Source organism: Dioscorea cayenensis, chromosome 27, assembly GCF_009730915.1.
Source record: "Dioscorea cayenensis subsp. rotundata cultivar TDr96_F1 chromosome 27, TDr96_F1_v2_PseudoChromosome.rev07_lg8_w22 25.fasta, whole genome shotgun sequence".
Taxonomy (NCBI): domain Eukaryota; kingdom Viridiplantae; phylum Streptophyta; class Magnoliopsida; order Dioscoreales; family Dioscoreaceae; genus Dioscorea; species Dioscorea cayenensis.
In genome coordinates, this window is record NC_052497.1 from 75,338 (window position 1) to 87,559 (window position 12,222).

The 12,222-nt window shown below is 34.6% G+C and overlaps 2 protein-coding genes across 2 annotated transcripts; both read right to left on the minus strand.

The window, feature by feature from the left end:
• Positions 1-9,794: 9,794 nt before the first annotated feature.
• LOC120253247 (glutamate receptor 2.7-like) lies at positions 9,795-10,283 on the minus strand. The gene has a single exon (XM_039261577.1). It carries the CDS (start codon positions 10,281-10,283, stop codon positions 9,795-9,797), a length of 489 nt encoding a protein of 162 aa, XP_039117511.1.
• Positions 10,284-10,447: 164 nt separating this feature from the next.
• LOC120253248 (glutamate receptor 2.9-like) lies at positions 10,448-11,497 on the minus strand. Its single transcript, XM_039261578.1, has 4 exons — positions 11,330-11,497; positions 10,935-11,247; positions 10,675-10,846; positions 10,448-10,595 (listed from the first exon to the last, which is right to left on the minus strand). Exons 1-4 carry the CDS (start codon positions 11,495-11,497, stop codon positions 10,448-10,450), a joined length of 801 nt encoding a protein of 266 aa, XP_039117512.1.
• Positions 11,498-12,222: the final 725 nt, after the last annotated feature.

The following is a 12,222-nucleotide window of genomic DNA, read 5'->3' on the forward strand; positions in this document are numbered from 1 at the left end:
TATAAGTTTGGCGGAGAGGAGGACAGGTCAACAATTAAAATGTCAGCTTTTTTGGCTCACAACTACGTCAAAGTCAAGCATATGTTTGCAATGTAATTTCATAAAAAGAAAATTACAATTCTACCCATCTAAGATACGCCAAAATATTGGTGATATTAAAATTCAAAAAACTTTTTTTCCCGCTTGTGTTAAATCTGTTTAATTTACAGTTATACCGATCAAAAATGCGTCAAATATGGTTATTGTTTAGATAAATGTAACTCTGGATTTTTAAAAAGCTACACTTGAGGAGCCACTCCTGATGATTAAAAGAAATCTCGACATTTGTGGAACCTTTGACCTTCATGCCAGATGAATTGCATATCTCACAAAATGAATCTTTAAATATTTAACTAATGGCTGTCTTTACCTCATATTTTTTCATGTCTTATTTTGTGTGTCCTTTTTGTCTCCCTTCCATCTCATGATAGACTTATTTTATGTTTATATTTCGCCTTGTTGTTGTTTTGTTTTGCTATGTTTTTATTTTGTTCGTTTAGTTTGATTCTTTTGTTTTTCTCATAATTTATTTGTTTTGACATCTTTATCATTTTCTGTTTTTTTTCAATAAATAATTAATGGTTCATCCCTATTTTACCATGTGTGTGCTTTTATCTTATATATGCTTTAATATAGCACATGCATATAATTTTTGTTTTTCTTTGATGAAAGATATCTTGGGATAATTTCGGATTTATACCAACTATCAAGTATAGACTCCACTTTCTGGGCACAATAGCAATGACACTGAAAGACTAACAGTAAATAATGGACTCTGTCAGAGGTCCTTAAGATCGGTTTCGTCAACGCTACCATAAATAAATGATCCCTTTCTACCATCATCTCCTGGAAGCCCTAATTCTCTACACTCCACTTTAGCATGACCTAATCACTCTTTGTGGTGGGGTTGTCTCCCATTTAAATCTTTTGTGTATTGATTAAAAAAATATATGTATAAACTACTGTGGCATTGACATAGGAAAACAAAATAGAAACATCAAGGTACATCATCCACAAGAGAAAAATCCCAAAACAGTCACAGTAAGAATAAGGAAAACAACAAAGAGATCATAAGGAGAGGTGGATCTTGGAGACAGGTAGGGAGTCATCATTAGAGATGGCAATAATACCCATATCCGACCTAACCCGACCTGACCTGACCCGAGTTTGATAGGTAAAACCCTATTTGACCGGGTTTGCGGGGATTGCGTGAAAACCCGACTTGTATGAAACGGGTGCGAGTGCTTGGGAATTCTAATACTCCCGACCCAGTGCTAACCCGACTCCGACTCAAAATTAAAATTACTAAAATATTTATATATATATATATACATATATATACTAATATGTTCTACAACTTAACAATTTAGAATTTTTTATTTTTCCTCTTTGTTTTGTCTTGTAATTTTATAATAATTTTATTTTATAAAAAATTATAATTACTTTTTAAGTTATTTTTATAAAAAAATAATATATTTTTATTAATTTTTAATATTGGTGGGTAGGGGTATACTCATGGGTACCTGATCACCCATCGGTGCGAGGTGCGGGTTTGGGTTTTTAAAACCCGTCGGATTCAGGTTCGGGTTCGGGTATACTAGTGGGGGATCGAATACGGGTATGGTAATACCCGCACCCGACCCGACCCGTTGCCATCCCTAGTCATCATCCAAGTGGCACTCTTAGAAAGTACGGGATGCTTCATTTTTTTTTAAAAAAAAAAAAAGTAATTTAGGAGTTATGGTAGGACAGATCTATTTCTGGTGACCGTCTCATTTTTTTTTTTCTCCCTCGTTCTTTATGTTGTAATCCTCCCCATTATCCTTGTACTCTATCTTAAATAAAACATGGTATATCTATTTTTTAAAAATAATAATTATTATTATTATTATTATTATAAATTATAATTTTTGTAAAGTTACAATTTAAATATTCTTGTGGCATTTATACTCATGAGAAAGAATGCCACGTTCACAAGATAAGATACTGAGGCATTAGTTATTAAATGAAATCATTAGTTGATAATATTCAACCATCCCTCTTTTGACATGTTGATATGTTCAAATTGATGAGGAACATTGAGAAGTTGCCCATTAATTTCTTAGTTCCTTCCTATGCAAGGACCTCTAAGTTAGGTTTTACGTTGTTTTATGTCTTGACTCATGAGGTTATTCTAATTTTATTTTCTCCAAAATAAAGAAATTTCTATTAATAATTAAGTACTAATTAAATTTAATATAAAAAGTTGTGTGATTATAATTAATTAAATGACTTCTCATTGAGATTTCTTGATTATTAAACTATAAAGTTCAACGGTCAATATTAAGAAATAATTTAATAGGTCTTGATTATTAAACTATTAAATGACTTCTCATTGTGTCATAGTTTTATAAAATTGTTCCATGGGAAAAAAACAGTAGATTGATACTACTTAAAAAAAAATAATTAATTTGTTTGAAGACAATAAGGTAAGATAAACATCATCAAAACTATAAATAAATAAAATTTTCAAATGAAGATTAAATAATACTTGGGCCTAGTTCAATTGATGACCAAGTCATAAGTTGGTCTGATTAGTTTTAAGACGAAAGTATGTTTATAATAGTTTTTATCATATGAATAATGATGATCATACGCAAACATAAAATATGACCAATTAATAAATCAAAAAAATAATACATGACACAAGTGATTTTTAAAATAAAGTAGATAAATTAAATTTCATTAAAAATACAAAACCAAAACAACAGTAAAATTTAGTGATTATCATATGATGGACAAATATGAACAAGCCTCATGGGAGGGTGTGCGAGAGTTTTTAATTATATCAATCACTCTCACCTCGCATAGTAGGGAAGTCAAACTCATGATCTCATTCATGCATAGAGACATAAATGTCGATAGACTAAAAGATCGTTGGCAGTGGGAAAAGATTCCAAACCCTCACTACAGCAGTTTAATACTGAGTGAAAAATTTTTTGTCGATAATGGTAGACATTCCGTCTGGAGATATCATTACCGATAGAATGTTGGTCTGGAATAATCCGTGACTAAATATTATCTCGGTAATAATAAATTTTGTCAATAATTATAAATTCTGTCGGTAAAAATAAACAAGTACCGACGGAAATATGTGTCGGTAATGATTATATTTCCATCAGCAATAATTATTTAATTATAAAAATTTAATTCATTTTGTCGGTGTTGTTCGTCGTTAATGGAACATTTCTGTTGGTAAAAAATATTTTTTCCATTGGTGGAAAATATTATTTTATTATAATTCCGTCGGTAAAAAAATAAGTTTCCATCAATAAAAATTATTGTTTTTCGTTGCTAAAAAGAATTTTTTTTATGAGAAATATGTCAATGAAGATAACTTTCCGTTGGTAGAAAGTATTTTTGTTCATTGGTAAAGAATATTAATTTAATAATATTCGTCAGTAAAAATTATGGTTCGGTCGGTGCAAATATTGTTATTAATTGGTAAAGCATAATTGTTACTATAATTTCTGTCGGTATTGTATTTTTCCATTGATAAAAATATTAAAATTTAGAAATTCGATCGGTAAACGTATTTTATTTTCACCAAAAATTAATTGCTCCATCGGCAAAGAATGTGATTCCATTGGTAAAGAATATACTTTTCCGTCGGGAAAAATACTACTAATGTATTATATATATATACATATATATATATATATATACAAATTTTACACATTAAACCTGTATTGTGCATAATATGAACATAATACCAAATGCATTTAACAATCCTACAAACCATAATGCAATCACTTGTTCATCACAACCAAAAAACACTAAAATTCATAATACAATTCAACAACACATGTAAAATATTTGAAGTTATAAAGTTGCAAGCAATCAACAAAAATATTAAAATAGTTTTAAAGGTACTCCAACAAAACAAATGGTAACAACACCATTCTAAGGGTCATCTCAATCTCCTTATGCATTTTCTCCCCCATCTCCGGTAGTGGTGAATTAATTCCCAATTGGCTTGCTTGAGAAAATAATGTTGGATGACCGCGTTCCACCAACTTTAAGATTTTGTCCAATTTACTTTGTAACCCTACTTGACCTTGTTGAATACCAAGAACTATACTTTCTAAATCCTCAACTTTCTCCGCAAGCTTCTTTTGCAACATAGATTCATTTGTTGCAAACGGTTGATAGGTGAAAGGTTCGTGACCTTCATCGGATGTGGAAAGGACATGTAGATGATGCACTAAACAAGCTGTATTGAGTCTACCCTACTCCAAAAACCATAAACACTTGTGTGTGTAATCTTCAATCCCCAATTGCATCGGACCATGACTCGACTCATCGAAACTTGGATGGGAAGAGATATCATCGGTATATTTGTCAATCAATGCGACGATTATACTTTTCCTATAACACGCTTTAAAAGCAATTATTATCATTTATAACTCACTCATTAGCTTTTATGGCTTCACGTGAAATAGCAACTAATACACTAAAAACAATTGTAACTAAAAATTAACATTTTAACCAAGAATATATATATATATATATAACATTTCTATAACTCTTGTGAATCAAAACTTAAATGATAACAATTAAAAAAAAATGAGAAATGACTCAAATTCACCTACATGGACAACTCTTGACTTGTTGTCCACAAAATTCACCCCTCTCCACCCCTTGCTCTCGTGTGTAGCCTAAAAAATTTCAGAATATCCTATCTCCCTACCTAGCTTCTCAGTCTCCAGTTTTGACTTAGAAAGGAAGTAAAATATCAACTCTCTTTCACATAAATAATACTATTTTTTATGTTTATAGACGGTATGTATGAAAATTAATAAATTTTTTTGTTGTGCACGGAATTTATTTAAATATTTTAATGTATGTAGATGAAATTAAAAATTAAGTATAGGAAAAAGAAAATGTTTTTACCAATTAACTTTGTATAATAGGCTTAAAAGAGGTTTTAAAAAAATAGCTTTGACAATTTTTTTAATTATCTATGCAACCATAGGATTATTTTATTTGTCAAAAGAGTCTTAAGGATGTAACGTTTGGATTGAAGTAATTATCTCCCTCTGGAGGGGAATGATCACTAATCCCAATGGATACCCATGTTTGGGGTATCCATTGGATTGGCATTATTACTCCTGAGAGGGGAATATAACTACCCTTGCTAGTGTAATAGCATTCCTCTCTTCTAAAAAAAACCTTTTTCCGTGTAATTTATTTTTGTGATGGTTTTATCTTGTATTATGCATCTAAGTTATTTTTTTGTAACATCTTACAAAAATTAAAACTTTGGGATGAGTAATTTTTGTTTGGGATTATTGATATATTTATAATAAAAATCCATTAATTTAAACACTTCATTACAATAATTAAATTTATTACAATGAGATTGATAAAAATATTTTCACACTACAAAAAATTATTATTAAATGAATAATTAGATTGAATGATAATTACATAATTTAATACATAATTATAATGCCTATAGTTAATTTAAATATTAAAAATAAAACCCATATGTCATATGTAAATATTATTTTTAGATTAAGGGTATAATAGTAATATTCTCATATATTCTCTTCTAATTTTTTACATTCCCAATAAAATTCCCCTCCAATGGGTAATTTTTTTGGTTAAGTACTAACCTTTGCTCATATTTCAGTTTGAGTACCACCATTCAATTTATATCAAATTAAGCACTAACATTTAATTTGGTTGCACAGGCGAGGCTATTGGGGCTTTCTGGTGAGAAATCAACGACGTGGATGCTGGACTGCATGCGTGGACACCCATACTCCGCACCATCTTCACCTGTGGATGCTGAACTGCATGGATGTCGGATGCCACATCATGGCTACTTCTACTTCTTTTTCTTCCCCTTTTCTCCCTAGAGTTCAATAACCCAGAAAATCACCATATATAGTGTGAAAGCATCTTCCGGGGAGTTTGAGATCGCCGGCAGCAAAGAAACAATTGGGCCTCCACGCAAGAATTAGTTTTTGAAGAGTTCTGCACTTCTAGATCCGGAGACAGAGGTGCAGTGACTGGTGGTTCACATTTCTCTAGTAAGAGATCAAGAGCACATAACCGAATGGGTTTTTGTGGAACTAGGCTAGCTCATCTATTACCTATCAGTTAATGCATCGTTGAACTTAAGAGAAACACTTACATGTGCTTTCAAGTTTTCTTTGTATTGTTTTTTTATTTTTTTCCTAAATTTCTTTTCTTGATTCCAATCAAATAAAATCACATTATATTAAGAAGATCATATATTGGTACATTAAGAGTAAGTTTTTTCTCTGTAAGTGGATAACATCATATAACTCTGTAAATCCTACACATTACCTAAATTTTAACTATATTTGTCTCTTGCACACCATCAAACACATGAATGCAAAAATACACAAATGATACATGTGAGGTTTATAAAAATCAAATAACACAAAGTGGAGTAGAACAAGGAATACAAATAATTTTTATAGATATATTACTTGAATTATACAAAAACACAGAAATACAACAAGTAACTAACTTTGCTACGGAACATTGCAGGAAATGCACTTTGACGTTTAGTGCAATACTAAAAAAATACACCATTTTTGGAGAGTTCCATAAAAGGAACACAATTCATCAAGAAACAGTAAAAGAAAAGTACATCAACAATAAGATTTCAAAACCACAAACACAATTCATCAAGGAAAAACATGTAATGCATTCAATTCGGTTTGTTCCTTTGTATAAATTTTAACAGATGTACATATTTGGCCAAAACCCACAATATATTTAGTTTCTTCATTTGCACCATCTTTTTGCACAAAAAGGAAAAAAAAAAAAGAGAGAGAAAACACCCACTCCCTTTTACACAAAAAAAAGGGAAAGAACTAATCAAGAGTTTTTCCCAGGTACAGATGCAATAGAGCCTCCCACCCCATGTGTCTATCATATTCTTTTTTCTCCACAACTCCCGCTCATTGTACCTCGCCTCCCGGATCCGAAGTGCATGACTCTGCGAAAAACTATTTTTCGGCGTGGAGGTCCCGCTGGTTTCCTACTACCGATAATCTCACGCTCATCGGAAGATGCTTTCACACTGTGGTGATTTTTAGGTTACTGAACTCTAGGGAGAAAAGGGGCAGAAGAAAGAGAAAAAGCCAGTGGCATCCGACATGGAGAAAAAATGCACACGTGGATAAGTTCCTAATGTGGCAGCTTTCACAGGTGAAGATGACTTGGAGGATGGGTGTCCACGCATGCAGTCTGCCGTCTACGCCATTGATTTCTCACCAGAAAGCCCCAACAACAAAAAAAATAATCCCCCATGCAGGACCAACCAAATAAAATTTTCCTTTGTTATGAGGCTATTTAAATTTTTTTTTTCCATTTGTTGATTTAAATGCCAACTTAATTATTTCTTTATTTTTACTCTCTATGGGGTGCTTTCACCATAACCTCCAAAGATATTTTGTGGGAAATATATCATTTAATATTGAATTATTGTTTTTTTTACAAAGGTCGCAAGCACCAATATTAAAAATATTTTCATAGTTAAATATTTTTACTAAAATTATAATTATTAAAAAAACAATTAGCTACTAATTATGTCTAACCAAATCATAGAAACTCCATAACTATTTAGCTATTTTTTTAATAAAGTAAATAAATTATTTATCTTAGCCAATGTTATTTAAAAGAAAGTTGGTCTTTCAAATTTCTTTTAAAAAAAATGAATAAACCACAATTGTATTAAAAAAGGAGGAACAAGTTGAACAGAGGAAGAAAAAACACAGAAAACCCTACCACATGCAGTGGTTAAAAACAACGAATAACAAAGAAGAAAGCAAAACATAACGAAAAACACGAGGGCGACCACAGGGAGTGGGAAGGCACAACAAGAGACGATCGCACGAACAACCTCCAAGGAAGAGAATCACCCTAGAGGCGAGTGAGGACGAAGAGGAAGTGACTAGCCAGAAGACACGTCCTGGCCATCATCAGGGTTGCGCAAAACATGTGGGGAAGGCCCTAAGAACTGAATACACCATCGAATAGCTGTGGAAGTGTCCTCCATTTTTTGTCTTTTAGAGGCTGGAGCTACATCAACCCAAGAAAGAAACATGTGGTAAATTTTCAGCAACAAGGAAGAAATAGAAAAAGAGGCACAGTCAAAAATGCAATTGTTTCTACCCAACCAAATATGCCAAATGATAGCTCTAGCTAAAAGAGAGCAAGAATAATGGAGCCGGGGGCTTAGGGCCTTGATCCAATCTTCTCAAAGGTCGGACTTAGAAAAGGCCCCTATCAAAACCAATAGCCTGTAAGAAGAAGTGCCAAATGGATGAGACAACGCAACAATTAAAGAACAAGTGGTCCACGGTCTCGATGTCTAGATGACAGAGAGGACAAGTCGTCGTAGGAAGCATGTTGCTGCCCGGAGAAAAAAGGTTATCTAGAGTGAGGATTTTGTTGTCCCACATGAGCCAAAGAAAAGCGTTGATCTTGCGGGACAAAAACTTTTGAAAATATGCGGTGTAATACAACATCGCTTACCCTGGTTGATAAAAAATCTATAGAAGGATCTAACAGAAAAAAATTCCATTTGCAGTGAGTTTCCAGATCCTACGGTCGAAACAAGGTGCGCGAGAAGGATTGATACGATCCTGGATTCCCTCCAAAATCGGGTCTGACTCGGTAAGGACCATCAAAAAACCTTCAAGGCTATCTTTAACAAACTCCCAAGGAGTAGGGGATTGGGTGAAAGCATCGGGCCAAATAAATTTTGGTGTTAGTCCCATGTACCAATTATCAAACCAAAAAAGGATAGAAGTCTCATCACCAATTATCGATAAAGAGCAACAGAAATAAAAGCCTTCAAGGATGCGGTTGAATGCTTTCCAATAGAAAGAACAACGCTTTTTGGATTCTAGGGAAAAAGGCTCCAACTTTGGAATGCTAGCAAAATAGCTGAACTTAATGGGAAGATGACCACACCATGAGGTGTCATGGGAAAATTTCCACCACCATTTACTCAAAAAGACGCAGTTGAACTCCTCAAGATTGATAATTACCCAACCACCATGTTCCTTCGGCATGATCTTTCAAACTCTCACTTATCCCCATACTATTTTTTTCTAATGTAGTCTTTATATTTATTATTTTTCCTAGCTTACACGTTAAAACTATATAAAGCCTAAATTCAATACAAAGATGTTCTAACTTAATATATGGTGTTCAAAACAAGTTTTGTTGCTCATATGACATGTCAAGTTGGATTTTGACATGATCAGAGTATCAACCCAACAAGACAAAAAGACAATTAATGTGTGTATAATAAGACTTGCTTTTGGTCAGCAAGCATTGCATGAGACAAAAGTTAAATGGTCCCCTTCATTGGACTTCTTCTGAGTTCCCTGCACAAGAGTGCTGTTTGCCTTTGAAAGTTAAAAACGCTATTCAGTCTATTGTCTCTTTCTTAAGATTTGGAATCTTATTTGATGGCCAATGAACATATATACATAGTAGTTTTATGTACAAGTTGCTTTCACTTTTCTAAATTAATAACATAACTTCAGAAAATGGACAAAGCTCCATGCACGCACCTATTTTACAAAACCAACTTATCATATCAACATTAGACTATACAATTTACAAGAGAGAAAGATAAAAACTAGTTACAAAATCTAAGTATTTTGAATCATCTATATATTAAATATAGTAAATTAATCAGCAAGCAAGCCTCATCAAGTCTAATGATCAGTAGCAGCAGCAATGTCTACTACATGCAGTGGTGTTTCTGAATTTGGAGTTGCAAGCTCAGTTGAAACATTTCCTTCTTCAAATGTTTGACTTGTAGAGAAACTAATTGGACTTTGAGGACAATTGTTATTAAAAGGGCTAGAATGTGGAGACTGATCCTCAGTACTTCTCTTTGATCCATCCTTTACTTCAGCATTCCTAAATGTATGAGAAGATAAGTCTCTCTGATCGAAAAGCTGACCGATAGACTGAAGACGCCACCGGAGAGAACTCTGTGATGCCATGTTCGACATCAATTGATGTCTGTTCTTGTACAAGAAGGTGATCCAGTAAAGGAAGAAAGCCAACAATGAAACAGTTCCTGTGATGAGAAACAAGCCCCAGAAACTTGTGAAGTCTAAACTGTTTTGATGAGAGCTTGCTCCTAGTTTAGGACAGTTTGTTTGATCTCCAAACCATCTCCTCTCGATGTCGGACATCTCATCGCCCCTCTGTAATGTTTAGTATCGCTCTCGAGAGGTTCTGATACAATCGGTGAACCTTTTGGGAACACCTGTGCAATGACATATCGGTAAATTGAATCTATATAGATGAAAGTATATATATGGAATGAATGTATATATACTTACAAAAGCCAAATCCACTAGTTTTTGTAGGTCTGGCCAGCCATGGTGTAGTTGTCACAATGATCTTTAAGGAAGACTTTGAGATAAGGAATCTCATCTATAATTGCTGCAACTCCACCATTTCGGCTCCCCTTGGCCAAAGCTTCAGCATACTCTTGAGGTGATCTAAAGGGTATAAGTTTTTCTTGATCAAATTTCCATGTTTTAACTAGGAATCCCTTTAACAAAGGAGTCCTTAAGGTACCCTACACGCTCTCCATTGTCTTTGAGCTCACTGATATGGGTGTAACTTGGTTCAAATTGCTCTACTGTCAGCAATGATGTCAAGCTGGCAGTGTAACTTGATTGCAAGATCAACACAACAAACACCCATATGATCACCACTAGTCTCGCTAAATTACTCACTATGTTCTCTCCTACATCAAACCAAAACTATGTTAGTATTAGTTTGTCATGTAAATATTGTACAATGTAATTAGCTGTTTGGTATGATGATCACTTAACTGTGAGCAAATACTAGAGTTGAGAAGGTGAAGTAGAAGATAGTTCCAATTTGGTTTGTCGGAGGACCTCGAAACTCTGGATTGATTCGATGTTCAAGCACCCATATAATAGAGCCTGTGAAGACGAAGAAACCAAGGCTCACAAGCCATAAGTCTGGTGTCAATGGCTTGACAAAGATCCACGCATTCTTGCTCCTCTGGTTCTTTATCGGCACCACCATCGATATTCCAGCAACAGTATACGGCAACGTGAAGTCTACATACTCTGATCTATTCGATGTAATCGTCATATCTGCCACCACCGCATCATACTTCTGTTTTTCCAACAAATACGTATTATTAAAACAAATAAATCATACCAAGCTCTGATACCATATTAAATCAAAAATAACTTACTTTATCCGCCACTTGACGAGCGAGGAGATCATAAGATCCGGTGCTCTTCCCATCAGAGCTCGAGTAGTTAAAATACTCAAACGGCAATGCATAAGGCAGTCTCTTCACTGCTGCCTCAAACACTTCAATCACAAAACCTCCGGCGATCACCCTCATTTGTCTTCGCATCTACTTTTATATCCAAAAAGGATTTAAAACCGGGAGGACGGTTCCTGGCACGGCGATCCTCAGCTTCTTCTCACCCGTCGGTGTTTCCCAACCTTTAGGTACTCTTGTCGACTCCCCCGGCCATATCACTGGCCCAAGACTCTCCGAGTTATTACCACCACCTTTGAGCGTCCGAGATAAGCCAGCCCCCGGAGTCCAGTAACCAATCTCTCTCCCACTCTGATCACCGTTGAAGTTCAATACCTGAAATGCCGACACATTCAACTCTCCATCAACAAGAAGAAATTTTCCGGCAAGGCCAGTGAAACTCAACACTCTTATTGCATCAAGAAGCTTCTGCCCGGTCTTGGACGCTGCAATCTCCGATAAATCAGTCTTTCCATTTGAACTCATGACTCGACCATTATCAAGTGGAGACGCAGCCTCCACCGCCATCGCCACCGCTGACACCGTATCATATGCCCAGTAACCATACGTAGTGAGTATCATACTCTCACTCTCATCAGCATCATCAGCAAACTCACGTCTAAACTCTCTCCTCCACCTCCTTTGGAACTCAGCCAGCTTACCAGTCATCGGAACATAAGGCCGGAGACCAATCACGCCTTTCATTGAATCATGAGTGATGGAAGAGTTCATCAAACGGATTAGACTAGTGAGCTTCTCACTAATAATCCAAACATAATCATCAGTCATCATGCCGGGCCTCCTCGGCTTTTTGGAAA